This window comes from Squalius cephalus (genome assembly GCF_949319135.1).
Source record: "Squalius cephalus genome assembly, chromosome: 1".
NCBI classification, from domain to species: Eukaryota; Metazoa; Chordata; class Actinopteri; order Cypriniformes; family Leuciscidae; genus Squalius; species Squalius cephalus.
In genome coordinates, this window is record NC_137122.1 from 43,657,228 (window position 1) to 43,675,469 (window position 18,242).

The following is an 18,242-nucleotide window of genomic DNA, read 5'->3' on the forward strand; positions in this document are numbered from 1 at the left end:
CTGTTTGCAATTGTTAAATTTAATTATTCCCAAAAAATCAGTTGAATTCTGATTGAGCTGTGAGAAATGTGGTTAAATAAGTATTGTGATCATTTAGCATTTCAAAATAGTTTTTTACAGTGTTGTAAGAGTGCTCTTTTCTAAAGCATCTGTATCCTATGTTTAGATAAACTTGGGTAGAGCTCACACACACACTCTGGAGACCAAAGAGCTGTAACAAACTGTATTTATTTTAAATCACAGTTGAAGAACATTTGGGGCAAGGCAATAAGAATCTTATTTCTTGGACTCGTCCTCTTTGGAAAGAGTTTTCATGATCTCCTCTTTCTTAGCCTGCAGTCTCTCTTCGCGGCGCTTCCGTGCCTCCCGGGTCTTTGAGCGACGAGCCTCCGCCTGATCACTGCAAGGTAAAAGACGACACAGATTAACACTGTTCTTTACAGCAGAGTAAGAATGTTTAATCATATTTAAAACTGCCATGGAATATTTCAGGTATTTTCATCTCAATTCAGAAAAAGATGTATCTGATAGTTCACAGCAACTGAGAGGTGTAATGATGCTGAGCATCATTGTTGTGTTATTGTGGTTTGCACACTTACGACAAGAGCTTCTTGCGGGCCTTGTCTGCTTTGAGCTTGTGTATGTGCTCCATCAAGATGCGTTTGTTCTTGAACACGTTACCCTTTGCCCTCAGATACAAACTGTGGTACCTGAAGGGGAGACAAACATTAAACATTCATTTTTGTATCCAAAACTCAAGACTGTACATTCACCAAACTTTTCTTAAGGAGAATGGATCTTGCCAAATCTGCAATATTCACAATAGCAGTCCTAAAATGCTGCAATATGGTCCAGCATCATTGCATTAAATTAAATAAAAGAACAAACTTCTGTGTAAAATCAATTTGCAAGCAATTAAAATGAATCTCTCTTTAACATGGACTCACATATGCCTGTCGATCTTCTTAGCCTCTCGGTAACGTCGCAGAAGGCGTCGCAGAATACGCATCCGTCTCATCCAGCACAGCTTCTCTGGCATACGTGCATTTGCTGTACCCTTTCTCTTACCTGCATGCAAACATAACCAATCACAACACACCCAGAATAGAGCTCAACTACAACTGCCTACTTATAGTGCCCTGGATTACAGAATTATTATATACCAATAGTTTCTAGATACAATAGAACACAATGTGTTCATAGCACAAAAATTGTGATGCATAACTGAAAGTTGCAAAAAGACATAATTGGAAGCCCCACAAGACTGCCAAATTGCCAATTCCCGTTGCCATGATAACAGCAACTTCTTTGGATTCAGTCTAAATGGTGCAAATTATAACCAAATGTCGTTAAACTGGTACACACCAACACCCATGTGACGGCCCTTCCGTCTTGCCAGCGTATTCTTGCGGCATCGGGCACGAGAGTGCACCGTTACAGGCTTCTTGATGATCAAACCATCCTTCACCAACTTACGAATCTGCTGCCCTAAGTAAAGGTAGAAAGGCAGATGATTAAGTCATTGCACCAATGCAGAGAAAAGTATTCCAGGAGATCTGAACTGCTTACGGGAATTGGCATTGGCAATTTCATTGGTTTCATTTGGGTCCAGCCACACCTTCTTCTTGCCACAGCGCAAAACGCTGGACGCCAACCTCTTCTGAAGCCTAAGCATGCTGGAGGAAAAAAGGACTGGTTTAGATCACCCCCAGAAATTCTTGACATTTAGTACAAAGCTATACAATTTCATTAACTTAATTGGATAATTTGAATTAATATTCAGCCATGGACTACAGCAAAATATGCTCCCCAGTATCTTGATGCAGTTTTAGGTTCACACAAGTACATAATTGTAATTCCCATATATATATATATATATATATATATATATATATATATATATATATATATATATATATATATATATTTATATATATTATTTTTATTATTATTATTATTATTATTTATATATATATATATATATATATATATATATATATATATATATATATATATATATATATATATACATATAATCCAGCAAAATATAAAAAAAAGTGTTTATTTCTAACTGTCCTTGCTTTTAGGACAAGAAGAACGTCAAAGTAACCCTAATCTATATATGGGGCATGTATGGACATGTTTGATAAGCAGGCCGCATTCACCACTTAATCTCCGGAAAAAAGAAAAAAAAACAATCTACGTTGGCCAAACGTTTTACTGCGTACAGTGAATTTAAACTAAATTGTAAATATAACGTGTAAAGTTACTACAGCTTCTAAGCGTTGCGTCAACACGTTTGCCAGTCTGAAGACATAACATGGCGACTATACACATTTAGCAACATTTCATCGTACATCGTCTATTTATCTGTTTTAAAACCAGCAAGCAGTGTATATCTTAATATATATATAAAAATCATCCGAATTAGATATATAAATGAGATAAATAAAACAGAGTAAATCACGACTTAAGACGTACCTCATGGCTGCTAGTCAGCGGAAGTCGAATGCCACCGACAAAAAGGGAGATTGCTCTTCTTCTTTGGGGTTTTACGACAACTTGCTTCCAATTTGTAGCATTACTGCCACCTACTGTACTAAATTCCCTTTACACTATATTCTCAGTTTCTTTTAAAAAACCTACTAAATATTCCCTGCCTTTCTGTTTCTCTGCACATTCTAAAATTCTTTTAATACTTTTTTAACATTATTATTTAGTAGGATTATTACAGAGATAATTTAGATTACAATTTTTTAAGGCATTTAATGTAATTATTCGATGCACATTCAGCGCTTTAAACAATTACATTATAACTTAATCACGTACGAGCTTTAATATATATTTAAAGCATGATATGCCTACCTCGACAATGGGAATGTTGTATGGGAGTCGTATTTGTAGGCTAGCTTTGAACTGCTGTTTAATAAAATGGCCACACGGGGGCAGTGTTTCGCCTGCTGAGAGATGAGAACCTGGGGTGTCTTTAGTAGCCTACCCTAATGTAGTAGTGAAATAATAGTTGGTTAGTGTGTTGGTGCAGTAAAAAATGCAAAGTTCCGTTTTAGTACGACACCCCAAATGTTACCAAAGTACTTAAAAATTTAGTGGGGTGGTCACTCTGGGGGCATGTAACGCCTGTGAACAATTTTTTGACAAAATAGCACCAAAACATTAAATTCTGGTGACTTTGGGAGTCATATTTATTTACTCTTTTTTTTATCGTTTGAGGTAACAAACATTAATGTAAGTATGTGCTGTAGATCATTTCATTAGTTCCATTTTGACATTTAAATTTACTGTAAAAGGTCTTGCTTAAATTCCCTGGGTGAACTTTTTAGGTAGCAAAACTAGTTACTGTTTGGATGATGACAATGACAAACCCCAAAATGACAAGCTTAAATTAATCTGACAAAAAAATTAATTACCCCCCAAAATGTCTTTTAAAGTCATTATTGTGTAAGATGAGAAACACATTGAATAGACATGATAAAAAATTGCTTTAGAAAGAAATATTTTGATTCAACATATCATTTACTACACAAACTTGTAAGGCTACAATGTGGCCATATTACATTTCATTTTCCGAAGCTGCATCTGAAGTGGCATATTTACAGTCTGTTTAATGCAGCTCAGAGGTCACATGATTTGAAAAATAAAATGATACACTAAATATGGAACCATAACCGCCAGTAGTTGGCGGCAAGTCACTGTCTTAATGAATGAGTCGTTCAGTTATTCATTCGACTGATCCTTCCTCATCAATCAGTCAGATAGGAACGACGCGCAGCTTGTTGACTTTTTTGTTGTTGTTGCTATTTTTATATTTACTGTATTATTTTGTTAACAATCTTCATCTCTGACAATAAAATAGATTCTGAATAATTTTTACAAGATTGGGTCATTGAAAAACTGCATTCCTGTTTGCTAAAATGACTCGGATCCTATGAGCCATTATAGTAGTAGTAGTAGTAAAAAAATGGCATATTGCACATTATATGTGCATATTGCACATATTGCGAAACACTGCACATTATGTAGAATCAATGGGTGTGGTCATCTCGCGTTCATCTGGAGCAGTAGAGTGAGGAGGAGTAGAACAACAGGCGTCATCCATCTCATAATGATATTCATTCGATCAGCCAATCAGTGCGAGGAGAGTCAACCAGCCACGCCCTGTTCCTACCCGACTGGTTGATGAGGAAGGAGGGCGGGGCTTGGTTCCTCCGCTGAACAGCTGGAGACTGAGCTCGTTGTATTTGCAAAGGGAAGGGAGAGGGTTTCTGCTGAACGCCACCAGGGCTGGGGGCGCAACAGCGCAGTGGCAAGCCATCTGTAAGACACAGGAAAGAGCCAAATCGTCTGCTTTATTTTATCTTTAATTATTTTACAATGCATAATAAACTGAAAGCAGGATCTAAATGAAACATTAAAACCGAATTTAAAGTTTAAATCAATGGTACAGGAGGGTATTATGTCCAGGACGCCTTCCACCTCAACCCAGGAAATCCAGATGGACATGTTCGACCACCACGGCTCGCACGCTCAGGTAAGAGAGAGAGAGAGAGAGACCCTGCTCAGCTTATACGCAAGTGCAAGCAACGAATGACAAAATACAACCTGCTGCCCGCTATCTAAGAATGGCTGAGTGAAAACACAGATTTTGTTTATGGCGAAGATTAGTCGTTATAAACCGTATCTCAGATTGTGGTTACTTGGCAACAAGGCGGCATCTTTGCGCTCGCGCTCGGCACAGTGTCTTTTAGAAGTGATTCTGCGAGGAAAGACACAGAAAGTTGTTTATGTATGAGCTACGTTGTTTTGAATATTGACATTTGTTTAGAAAAAAAAAAAAGCATTTTCTCCGGTAATTAATGGGAAAACATTATTTCATCACCTAGTCCCTGTTCACTCTGTCTCTCTAGACAGCTGGCCTACTAGAGTCTTGCATTTTTTATGATAGTCTATTCTGTTGATAAGTTACGAACCATCACTGTTAATTAAACAAGAGATCGCTTTTTTGTTCAGTTAAAACGTAGGCTACATCTGGTACTAGTTAAAGGCTCGTCGCATGAGCCGTTCAGTTAAAGTTAATTAAAAGAGGTGTCTGACACACTGTGAGTGCCTGAAAGATGATGACAACATATGCTATAAAGTATGTGATGTCATCTCATAGCGCTTTGACCGTGGGGGTTTTTCTTACCCCAAACCACGCCCACACCGGACCTCCACTGGCTTATTATATTGATATTTTATCTATCTATCTATCTATCTATCTATCTATCTATCTATCTATCTATCTATCTATCTATCTATCCTAACTGTGATTGCAATGTTTGTTTTCCTAAGTAGACTAAAATTGAAAAGGAATTAAAAGATAATCTACTTTTTATTTTGTTTTAAAAAGTGGCTTTTGGCCCACTTGTGATGGAGTCTTGGTCCACTTAATCGTCTTTTCTTTGCTCTGACCTCTTACTTCAGCAAGTTTGCAAACTTACCCTCTACTGCCACAAAAAAGTACCAAAATCTGCCCAAAAAGTAATTGCCCACCCTGGTGATAACATGACCTTGTAAAAGCTGAACAAACAGCTACCCGATCACTCTCTTCTTTCTTCTTTCTTTTTCTGTCTACATTTTAGGTTTGTCACTTTCTATTTGTGAGGAGACAAGACAGTTTAACTTCAGTTTTTTTGAATACATTTCTCACCTCTCCTCTCACTGGCTCTGTGGTTTATTTCAGAGGATGGTTGATGTATGAACGTGCACCTGTTCCATAAAGGCCACTCGTCGTCATCATCCTGTTCAGCACGGCTTATTAGTTTGGTGTGTGGATGGATGTTTCAGTAGTGTTTCTGATTGTTAGGGCTGTGTTTATATAATGGTCTTTATATAATGCAGTAGCGTGAATGTGCTGTGCTGTGTAGATGTGCTCTATCTGAATCATGTCTATACATAGCTGTGAGGAGGCGGAGTGTAGAGAAGCGAGTGAATGTGTGTGAACAAGGTGGTTGAGTACAGAAAAAGTGTGTTTCCTAGTTTTGTTAAGCATAGGACCATGCCTCAGAATTTAATGTAGATATTAATATCATTAGCCACACATGGTCATTTGAGGACATTAAATTTAAACTTTATTAAGCCTTCTCTTCTCTTTGTTTTCTGTGATAAACTAGTGGTGACAGTGTGTAACTCAAAAATCCTTTCCCCTGCCCCCGTGGCACAGCTTTTCTCCCTTAATTACCCAATTAGCCTCAGAGGCTGTTTGTCAACAGGAAACCTCTCATCACCATAGCAATACATCCCTCCTCCCTCCCTTGACATTTTGCTGGCCTTTCTCAGATCTGGTTTTGCTGTATATGAGCATTTCCTGCCTCTCACAATCCTTCCACATTAAACAGTTTATGGTCTGTAAAGATGGTTGTTGGATTAAAATATTTTATGTGTATTGTATTGTGTACTGCATTGCGCTCTGATATCCTGCTTGGTCTTTGGATACAAAAATTTTGGATGAGAATTTCGGACTCAGTGTGCAAGGACCTTTAAAATAGCTTGAAAGTAACTCCCCTTGCTTCATTTAATATGCACGGAACCATGAATATGCTAATTAGCCCCGCCTCCACTCACTCCACTCAGACTATCTGATCCACTCGATCAACTTTACTGTAGTAAATGCTGCACAATAGTATCGCTCTTTACAACGTCGGACACGTAACGGTAATTAATATGATTAGCCTTTTGCTTGACTACGTTATAAAACGTCTAATAATGTGCTGCTAATGTTACACAAACCATTTTCCCGTTCCCCACCTCAGACAGTCGCCTTCTGGCAGTCAGCATCCAGAAACGCTTTGAACAACTCAGAACGTCAGTGGAGAAAGAAATATAGTTCATCATAACATCGTAATACACATCAGATACATAATTCACCCGCTATATTGCTAAATGTACCGGATTTTTCATATAAACAGAAAAATATACCAGGATAACCTGGCCCCTCTTGAGACACCTCAGCTTTAGAGCAGTCATAGTTACTGATATGTTAAAGCCCACCGGCACGTTGACGTGTTTGGCTACAAGGTAGTTTGTGACGTGTGAAGAAACACAGTCAATTTGCACATGGTTTGTCTTAAAGCATATTAAAAATACCACATAGACATATAAACAACATTCAAAACTTGATTTTCACCACAGGGCGTCTTTAATCTAATATTTATTTATTTATTTTATTTTAGCTTAATTACAATCATTCCTTTACTTGAGTGAAGCAAATCAGGTGATTTATGCACACCAAGTCCACGATTGGGTAAACGTTTATTTTTATTTTGACTTTAATAATATTGAAATTCATCATCTATGGCGCTAAATAAGTTTTTAGAGTGTCTAGTATATACCACAATAATTTATGCTAAATTATGCTTTTTTGCGACTTTCAAAGACTATTATGCAGCAGCAATGCAGACAGTGGGGTTCTGTCCTTCTGTTTGGTTTTAAATGAATGTTATGTTATTTCATCTGCACTGCACAGATAGAGGCAAGTTCTTTGGATGTTTACTAGTATTGGTAAAGATATGGCATTGTGGTTTGATTTATGTAAAAGTTTCCAGTAAGCTTGCAATTAGTCTGTGCCTGTAATCATAATATTGTGTAGTTAGAGTAACCAATGCTGAAAACCATTGTTGTTGAGGCTTGCTTTTTTTCTGTGTTGTTCCCAGAATCAACTATAGAGCAAATGTGTCAGACTTTGCACTAGTTTGCATAAGACCTTATAGTAGGGGTGTAACGATACCCTCATGTCACGATTTGATACCACAATACTGAATTCACGATACAATATGATTCCGATGCTTCAAGACAAATGGTAAGAGCCAGGTTAACAAAAAATGTACTGTTGATTAAAATGGTGAATTTGGTATTGCATTGGGGGTGGAAATGAACAGTCTTAGACTTAGAGCTGGAAACCCAATGCACAGGACAATGGTGACACCAGAATAAAAAATATTCATGATTCTGAAGTTGAAAACAGAATTATTTTTGATCACTTTAAGCCACTTTTTACTGGTAGAAGACATACCAAAAAAAGACATTTGGCATTATCAGGACCCGCAAATATTCCCCCATTGCATTATTGTCCATTATATTCAACATTATATATAGTAGTTTAATGTAGTACTGACATGAACATTGTTTCTCACACAGTAATTTTTATTTTGTGTGAACTCACAATACATATTGTCACTATCCATAATCCACGATGTTGCATTTTTGTATTGCGATATATTGTTACACCCCTACCTTATAGAGCTGACTACAGAGATTTTATTTCTTAAACCACAAAAAGAGCGCATATTTGTATATTTGAGAAGATTTTTATTCAAGCACAAAAATATTAACACAGCAACTTTCAGATGTTCTTTACCATGAAGGAATTATGACAGCGTTAACTGTGTGAACCTTGTATGAACCCTATATGATAACTTTCCAATTGAGATTTGTCATTTTCTTTGGTGTTAAAGTGCTTTTGTTTTTGCAAGCATTTGTGTCAGAAAGCTTGTGTGCATCGCTGTTAATGTGGGTTTTGAACATGTCACAGTATTGCCTGATCTATCAGGGTCTTTTAATGCCACCAAACCCAATATAGCCTCCTTCTGGTCTCGATGGCAACGGAGTCTGGCGCCTATGAATGCCACATAGAGGGCCCTGCCAAGGGCAGCCAGGCCATTGGCTAGTGTTAAGGCCAATCAGATTACTGATTCCCAGAGAACACTGGAGGACATAAGTAATTATGCTTAATCATATCTGGACACAGGGACAGGATGTGGAATCTACAGTTTGTGTTTGTGTGAGTGGGCATGCATACAAAAAAGTGTCCATTATTTCTAATTTCCTTTCATTTTTTTCTCTCTCTCTCTCTCTCTCTCTCTCTCTCTCTCTCTCTCTCTCTCTCTCTCTCTCTCTCTCTCTCTCTCTCTCTCTCTCTCTCTCTCTCTCTCTCTCTCTCTAATGTTCCCTCTTTCAGGGGAAGTGTGCAAAGAGGAAGAGCCGTTTCAAACGCTCAGATGGCAGCACCTCCTCAGACACAACCTCCAACAGCTTCGTCCGACAGGTAAGACGGCCAGTTCCTTATGAAATGCCTTGTGTCTTTCACTCTTGAGTCATCATAAGGTATAATTCCCCCTTTTGAACCATCATACACCATGTAATCAGGTTCTCAGCATTCATTTTATAACAGCAATTTTATAGCTGAATATAGTTGTTGCAGTCTTTACTATACCAAGCCTTCCTGTGCTTACAGTCTGAGGTCAAAGGCTCTGACCTGTAGTTTGTGCTGTTGGTCTGTGGGTGTTTTTGCAGTTCTTCTCCTTTTTACAGGAAGATTTCTGCTCTTCAATCCTGCAGGATGCAGTTTTTAATATTGGAACAAACAAATATGTTGTTTAGATACATGAGCAGCACACATATATTTGGAATAGTACACTACAATTATTTGATAATGCTTTGTCTCCAAATTACATTTTTATATGGATAATGTTTTTAAAACACTTGCTCACATTCAGTAGCGAGGGTGCGTCAACATTTTTTCCTATGCAATGACGTTAGCCAATCATAACAGTGGCCGTTTTCAATTTCTTCCACATATATATTTGTTTTTTGTGCAAAAAATTTTAATGACATTATAAGGGAAACTTAAGGAACATACTAAAATAATTTCATGACTCCTAATAATTTGTTACGTTTATATAGTGCCTTTCTCTGCATTTAAAGCACTTAACATGGAACTGGGAATCTCCTCAACCACCACCAATGTGCAGCATCCACCTGCATATGAGCCATTTATCTTGGGGGCATTTAGTTTTTATAGGGGGCACACTTTTTTATGATCTGAGAAACATGCGTTAACCAAAACAATAACATCCCGTATTTATTTAGCATAATATAACTGAAATAAACCAAGTTCTATATTAAAACAACACCAAAACACAAAATATGAATTTTCTGATCAGTGGAGGGTGAACCAACATCATGAGGATATGCACTTCCCATTTAAAAACATTTAGATTTAGATTATTCTTTGAAATAGTTTCAAGTTTCGTGTCATGCACAACCTACACATCCCAGTATAAACGATAAATGATTTGTTATTAAACCGTCTACGTTCACAAACCACTGTTAATGTTAACAGAAAAGCAAGCATAGCCTACTACAGTTGTGGTCAGAATTATTGGCACCCCTCGTAAATATGATCAAAGATGGCTTTTGATCTTTTATTCAAAAAGTAAACAAATTGAAAGTTGGGGGGGGGGGGGGGGTCACATTATGAAATAAATGTTTTTCTCCAAAACACGTTTGCCACAATTATTGGCACCCCTAGAATTCTAGTAACACATCTCTGAAGTATATTCCCATTAATTTTTACATTTTTAAGAAACACACGGGTAACTAGGAAGAACATGAAATTGTCCAGCCGTGACTTCCTGTTCCACAGGAGTGCAAATATGAGGAAACACAAAGGCCAAATTCCCTTGATCATCCATCACAATGAGAAAAACCCAAGAAAAGATGGTTGAGCTTCACAAAATAGAAAGTGGCTGTAAGAAAATAGCTAAAGCATTGAAAAAAATAAGTTCCAATCAACTAAAGATGTTCCGAATCTGCCTAGAAGGAGGACATGTGTCTATATTGTCTGAATGTTCGGCGAGGAGGAAAGTTTTAGTGGCAAGGATCATAGATGGAGAATTGCAGAGATTAATGAAGTCTTGGTGTCAGAAAGCCTAAAAAAATCAAACTCCTACATCACATGTTATTTGGGAGGGTTTCGAGAAAAATCCTCCTTGTTCATCCAAAAAACTCCAGCATATTCAGTTGTCAGACACGACTGGAACTTCAAAAGGACCTGGTTCTATGGTCCAATAAAACTTGTTTTTGGCAGCAAACCACCAGATGGTTTTGGTGCAAATAGGGATAACAAGTACCCCATATCCACGGTTAAATATACTGCTCTATCTTTAATGTTGTGGGCCTATTTTTTTGCTAGAGGCAAACTTGCTGGACATCTTGTTCAGATACATGGCATCATGGATTCTATCAAATACCAAGAGATAAAAAATCAAAACCTGACTACCTCTGCTAGAAATCTTATAATGTGGCGTGGTTGGATCTTCCATCAGGACAACGATCCAAAACAAACATCAAAATCAACACAAAAATCTGTCACTGAGCACAAAATGAAGCTTCTGCCATGACCATCCCAGTCCCCTGACATGGACCCTAAAATGAGTGGACTGAACTGAAGAGGAGAAGCACCAACATGAAATTGAAGGATCTCCATCAGGCATTATAGGAGAAAACTCAGAGCTGTTATCTTGGCAAAAGGAGGTTGAAAAAAATATTAAACAAAAGGGTGCCAATAATTGTGGCCAACGTGTTTTCGAGAAAAACAGAGATTTTCCACTCAGTTTCAATTCTTTTACTTTAATGAAAGGTTAGATTTTTGTGCATTTTTTTAAATAAAAGATTAAAAGGATTAACAATGCAGATTTATTTTACAGGCTTCTTTGTTTATATTTACCAAGGGTGCCAATCATTCTGACCACAACTTTATATGGAGGATTTGGTGCTCCATTTATAATAGAGTGCTTCTTTTATAATCATTAAAAAGCTGTTATTCATCTTCATTACGATCTCACAAAGTTCTGTTATAATCAGTGAAGCTGACTACACAATGCAAAACAGGATTTGCATGCACCGCTCAAAACACCGGAGTTTCACCGAATATTATTTTTTTACGGAGAAAAAGTTATCCTTGACCAGCAGTTATGGGCAGGTTTTTCCCTCTATAGAAGCTTGTTTACCACTACAAAATAAAAAAAATGAAAAGATAATTGCGCCTTTTTATCTCACAATTCTGACTTCATAACTTATAATTGTCAGTTTATATCACGCAATTCTGAGAAAAAAAAGTCACAATTACCTTTTATTATTTTTATTCAGTGGCGGAAACAAGCTTTCATAGTAGCAGCATCAGGCAATTGAATGAGAAAATTCAACACTATAAAATCTGTGGCCAGGGTAAAGTAAGCCTTGCCCAGCCTTAAATACGCTCCGACTAATTTTTCTTTGATTCTATTTCATTGTAGAGATTAGTGTGAGCTAAATGTGAATTGCTTTCAATAATAAGTTCGCTGAATGACCATGCGATTAGGGGGGCCTGCATTAATCAGCTATGAAAATAATAATTATCAGCTTATTATTTTGTGCAGAATTTTAATATCGGTGCTAAATGTAATGATAACAATGTAGCATGTTACAATTTTAAATGTTTATCATTTGTATAACCAAAAAAATAGTAGATTTGTTGTTTGTTAGTAAGTTATTAATTTTAGCTACTAGCATTCTGTTCTTTTTTTCCCCGTCACATACACCTAACATTTTAAGGAAGGTTCCTGTGTCACGCTTAAATGTGTCCTCCTCTCCTAAAGTCCTCCTCACAGCCCCTGCTGAACGACATTTACCCATCCACAGGGGGCGTCAGTCTAAATACCTACTTCTCTCCTGGGATCTTTATACAGACTGGAAAGGTGGACTCACACCTATTCTCACATATAGCTGTCCATAAATTTGATTCATATTACATGTGCTCAGAAACTTGTGTAACTTCAAAGATGTTTAGTGCTCTTTTCAAGATTTTCCTTCTACCATACAATGCTCTTAGAAGATTTATGAATATTTATGACCATATAGTACGTTTCTGTGTGTGTCTGCCCCCTCTTTGGCAGCAGAAAGTATGAAAACCTGTGTAGGCCTTGGTCTCATACACACCCACGCGTATACACATATGAACAAATACACACACACACACACACACATACGTGGTTGTGCTCTTATACTGGCCAGGTTTCCATGGTGACAGGGTCCCGAATCTCCCCGCAGCATGCTGCACAGTCGGAAGAGGAGGAGGCAAATAGATTAGTGTGCTTGTGTATATATGTGCGTGTGTGTGTGTGTGTGTTTGGAAGCGTATAGGCCGATGTGTTGATTGCTGACAAAAATGTGTGGTCGCAAACAGCTGGGGTCATATATCAGTCCCACTGTCAGACAGACACACACACACATGATTTTATCGTTGTGATGTAATGGGTGTGGCTCTCAAGCCAGTGTTTCTTAGGATGAAGCCCCTGAATAATTGATCCTGTATCCCCATGGGCTCTCTTGATGGATCACTTTCTAATTTTCCCATTAGTTTGGGTGCCATTAGATCAGAACTGAGGTTGAGTGCTTCTTGGCTCTCTGAGGAGCGGCTGGTGTGTTTGATCATGGCTTCAAATGGCAGCTGCACAACAGAACATCCCCTCGCATTTCCCTTTATGCCACGGTCGGTCACACCTGATGCCACACAAAAGCTGCTGCGTGCTAGCCGCTTCAGTACGTGTTTGCATGAGTTGTTTACTGTGTTTGTTTGTCTGGGTTACATCTATTTTGTCTAGAGTGGAATTTCATATTTATCTCTATGGTTTTATTGCTAGATTTAAAAATCCAGCATGCAGAGAGTATATGAAGGAGGATAAGGAGGGTTTATATTTTTGTGTCTTCAAACAGGTTAAAGGGGCCATATTATGCATTGTATTATATATTTTTCCAGAGGTTTAAGTTTTTTTGTTGTTTTGTCTTTGTTTTCATAGGCTATTTCATTTTTATTACCATTTTCCAGCTGTTCTCTGTATATGTCCAAATGTATGTTGTATCTCAATATTTGGCTTTAATGTCTTATAGCATTATCCCTTGTAGCATTTAAAACAATTGATTTTAGTTTTTTATTTATTCATTTATTTAGACAAAAAAGTGTAGAATTTTATTATGAGCCATTTATCAATTATTAGCCATGAAAATGTTTATCGGCTTATGATTTTGGCCAGAAATGTAATATCTGTTAGCCTGGTTAAAACCAGACCTTTCTCAGTAGTAACTGAGTTATGGTCTGGCAAAGCTCCATAGACAAATCATTTCCAAAGAGGCATCACCAACGGACGTCGCTCTAATGCCTCTGGGCGCAGTTGGATAGACCTAAAACCAATCAGAGCGATCGGCATCGTGTAAAGCCATATGCTGCGTCCCAATTCGCATGTTACACTACGCCATAAAAGGATGTACTCTTTTTGTGAAGAAAAGGTATTTACTTTTGAATGTGTAGCAAAAAAGTAGGCAAGCATCTTTATCGGACGGATCTGTCGCGTGCATCCTGTCACTTAAACTGCCCTGTCAATCATCGTGTCACAGTTCAAATCCTCTATTAAATCTAATTTAATTTCCTACCGTTTCGGAGAGAAATGTAGTAGCATGTTCATCTGCCAGTGGGTCTTTCATGGAGACTGTCCTCATGTGTTTGCAATTTGAATATAATAATGCATTTAAAAGTTGAACGGACGTCGCTCAAATGCCTCTGGGCGCAATTGGATAGACCTAAAACCAATCAGAGCGATCGTCATTGTGTAAAGCCCGCCTCAACGTTTCTGATTGGTGCCGTGATTTCTAGGCCATGGAAATGGGCTTGAATGAGCTCTTTGCCAGACTACTTCTCGAGCAAATCTGAATTTGCCGGAAGTTGTCTGGGTTTTCCCAGGCTAAATATCTGTGCAACGCTAAATGGAATGAGCTCCTGGTATAACAATGTAGAGTGCTACAATTTTAAATGTATATCATTTGTATAACTTAATTTTTGTATGCTTTTTTATTGCTTTTATTTAGCAGTAGGCTATATAGTGTATACGCATAGAGTAAGAAGTTGGCTAGTATTCTGTTTAGCTTTGTGTTAGTAAATGTTCTTTTTGAACTGGAGAAAAAGTTTTAAGTGTTTTCATTTTATATCAAGTTTTTCTGTGTGTATGTGTGTCAAAACAAACTCCTCATTATATGGCATTTTTAATAATGGCATAAACATGCATATCCACAGAAAATTAAGTGTTCCAAATGAGCTATAAAGGTGCATTTAAAAAGGGAGAGAGAACATGGCAAAGATGATGAGTGGTGACGGACAGAGTGTTAGTGAGGTGATGATGGGTGAGTGGCTGTTCCTGAGGGTCAAAGGTCGCCCTATAGTGTTTTTAACAAACAGATACCACTTGTGGATGCCAGCATATATGCCAATGTCTGGGACTCCAAAAGTCAAAGTTTATGTTGTATCTCTTTATTTAGTTTTTTTTATTAATATTATTATACTTTAGTTTTTATTCTATTTACAGGTGTTGATATTTGTATTGATTCATTGAGCAGATACTTAAATTCAAAGTGACATGCAAGTGTTTGTCCAGCTTACAAACACTAAATTTATTACAAGGCAGAAGATGGTACACATTTGCAGGAAATTTGGATATGTGGTGTGGATTTACCATAGATTTCTGCATAAATTGGACTTACAATTTGGTCTGATTTTCAACTCAACAATAGACAGACTGCTTTAGCAAAAAGAAGACCAACAATGCATTTTTTGCATAAAAAGTTCATATAGGGGTTTTTTTCGAAAAAAAAAATGGATCACTGTGTCAACAAAAATATTAAGCAGCACAAGTGTGATAATAATTAGAAATGTTTCTTGAGCAGCAAATCAGCTTTGCTATCAATAGAATAAATTACATTTCAAAGTGTATTTGAAAAAAAATAAATAAATCAATATTACTATTTTTACTGTTTTAAATGCATCCTTGGTGCATTGATATTTTTTTTCTCTCCAAAAAAAACAGAAAAAAGCAAACTACTGACCCCAAACTTATGAACAGTAGTGTATATGCTGAAAATAAACTTCTTCTTTTTTTAAATTTAGCATAAACTTTTGAAAACAGAAACTGTCCATTAGCCACTGACTGACCTGCCTGTTGGTAGATTTTGGAAATGACACAAGGACAAACAAACTGTTCATTAATTGGCCGGGCAGGGACAGTTATTGTCCAATAATCTCAAAATGTTCAAATACTGGCAGGTTTATCTGCCTGACCAATACATATCAGTCTATTACTAAGGTCACATGCAGGTGATTTTAAACTAAATGAAGCTGTTCTACTTGAGTGAGTCAACCTCAGGTGGAGTGACTGACTAAACGGATGTGTGGGATCTACAGGTAACAGACACAATGAGTCAGGTGCCCTTCTGTCATGTAGAGGATTGTTAAAGAGGGTCTCTCACTAACCCCTCCTTGCTCTTTCTTTCTTTCTTTCTTTCTTTCTTTCTTTCTTTCTTTCTTTCTTTCTTTCTTTCTTTCTTTCTTTCTTTCTTTCTTTCTTTCTGTTGGGCTGACGTTTACATTCCCACTCTTTTTGGCACGCTCCACTCCATACCAGAGCTAAACACGGAAGAGATGAGTGAGAGAGAGAGAGAGAGAGAGCTGCCCCTGCCTGTCACAGCTAAATTTAACCCCTCAGTCTGCAAATGTAGCACAAGTCCTGCAATTTGACCCCTCCCCCCTCCCCCCAATTCTTTCTCTCTCTCTCTCTCTCTCTCTCTCTCTCTCTCTCTCTCTCTCTCCCTCTCTCTCGTTTTACCCCCTTCACTGACTTAACTTAGAAACTGAGTACAGGTTTCAACTGTGTGTGTGTGTGTGTGTGTGTGTGTGTGTTTGTCAGAATGAGTCAGGAGGGGGTGTTGAGGTTAGCAGAGCAATTGGTCACTCTCTGACACACGTAAAGTCCCCTGCCTAACTTTTGAAACACACTCCCATCACAGCTACACACACATTAATATACCCTTGTGTTACACACACACATCGTGTTCGGTGTGGACTCGGATCTTTGGGTGTGACTCTGTGTTACCGTTGCAAGGAGCGAGTGCCATGGAGACCAACACGCGGATTCAAAGGCCCGCAATGGTAAGAAACACCTGGAAACGTGAGTTTATGTGGGGGTTAATTAGGTTTACTAACGACTACGTAAAAAAACTGCCTCGGACACATGGATCTTTGCAATAAGTCTTATTTGGACCTTCTCTCTACCTCTCTCTCTCTCTCTCTCTCATGTTGCTGTCTGATTCCATTTTGGGCTGGGCAGCTGCTTAGGCCTGCTGGGTTTAAATTAGACCTCCAGCACTGCTCAGAGACCTTGCTGGTGCTGGCTGCCCTGTCACAAGGCCCTTAGCCTGGGTTTCTGCACCCATGGAGCGTGATTATATAACAAAACCATATGTACCAAGTTTCATCGAGTCATTAACGAACTGCATCAGGTGTGATTAAATATGTTTCACCAATGATAATTTTAAAGGAGATTTTTGGGGAGGCAGAACAATAAATAAGGCTGAAAACATTTCTATGCAGGTGGTTTTTCAGACAACATTCAGTCAAATCACTAGCTGAGCCTTGTTGTGTGCTTTTGCAATGCTAAAGTGCTGTGATGTAATGTAAAAAAGCAGGTGAAATGCAGAAGGGAAAACTGCTCTGTATTTGAGAAAAATCAGGGTCACAGTGACTAAAGCTTGACTGAGTCTCATGTGGCTCAGTAAATTTGTGTTGTTTGTTGGGATGTTTAAATTTGAAGACTGCTGATTGGAGATTTGTTTAGTTAGAAATTAATTTCTGATTTGAAAGTAATACATTTTTACGTAGTTAGTGAAAAGTGAAAATATGAAAAATAAATAGTATGCATGCTTAGTAGGTTATGCAGAGAAAATGTAAAAAAGAAAAAAGTCATCATCTTTTGTGTCATCAACAGGTTTGGTCTAACAGCTGGGTATTTGGCTTGTCAAATTTATAGCTGTATAAGAAACGCATATCTAAATGTGATCTGTCATTAAATTTGTCTTTTTAGGTTTGACGGTCAGATTATAGCATAATAAAGATTTATTGGTTTAGTGGCTTGAAGACATCTGAGAGTCTAGGATCAGATTTATGCAGATTGTGAGGATGGTATCATCAGATGTTTATATGAGCAAACATATGTTAGAAGTATCTTAATCCTTGCTGTAGCTGTAGGGGTCAATGTATTCATACATTAATATTATCTGCTTGTGAATTCTGCGTACAAGTGCTCACTGTTGTTTGTCATGCTATGTTCACTTAATACCCTGAAAATTCAGCTGTCCTAAGAACAAATTAATTCAGAAGCATATGGGTTTGTTGCATAGTTCTAGAAGCGACGTGCATTTGTGACTATTTCACGTTTCACGCATTGAACATTTTCAAACACTATGATATATGAACCCAGATATAATGATACACTTGCAAAGGGACCCCCTTCCTAAATTGTAAAAGGCAGCCATACATTTTCTTGTAG

The 18,242-nt window shown here is 37.7% G+C and overlaps 2 protein-coding genes across 4 annotated transcripts in view; one reads left to right on the top strand and one right to left on the bottom strand.

Annotated features, from left to right (window-relative positions):
• Window positions 1-208: 208 nt before the first annotated feature.
• rpl19 (ribosomal protein L19) lies at window positions 209-2,598 on the bottom strand. The gene is made up of 6 exons (XM_079890948.1): window positions 2,482-2,598; window positions 1,570-1,676; window positions 1,366-1,488; window positions 948-1,068; window positions 600-710; window positions 209-400 (listed from the first exon to the last, which is right to left on the bottom strand). The coding sequence occupies exons 1-6, from the start codon at window positions 2,484-2,486 to the stop codon at window positions 277-279; spliced, it is 591 nt and encodes a 196-aa protein (XP_079747074.1). The 5' UTR covers window positions 2,487-2,598; the 3' UTR covers window positions 209-276.
• Window positions 2,599-4,255: 1,657 nt separating this feature from the next.
• Window positions 4,256-18,242, top strand: part of LOC307160627 (voltage-dependent L-type calcium channel subunit beta-1-like) — a 34,717-nt gene continuing 20,730 nt past the window's right edge. For 2 of the 3 annotated variants that reach the window (XM_079874818.1, XM_079874819.1), the window contains exons 1-2: window positions 4,256-4,549; window positions 9,014-9,100. In XM_079874818.1, the coding sequence (XP_079730944.1) occupies window positions 4,457-4,549; window positions 9,014-9,100 (180 nt within the window). In that variant the 5' untranslated portion in view covers window positions 4,256-4,456. Of the gene's footprint in view, window positions 4,550-9,013; window positions 9,101-16,583; window positions 16,847-18,242 lie in introns of those variants that run through there. The other variant, XM_079874820.1, reaches the window with a different exon arrangement.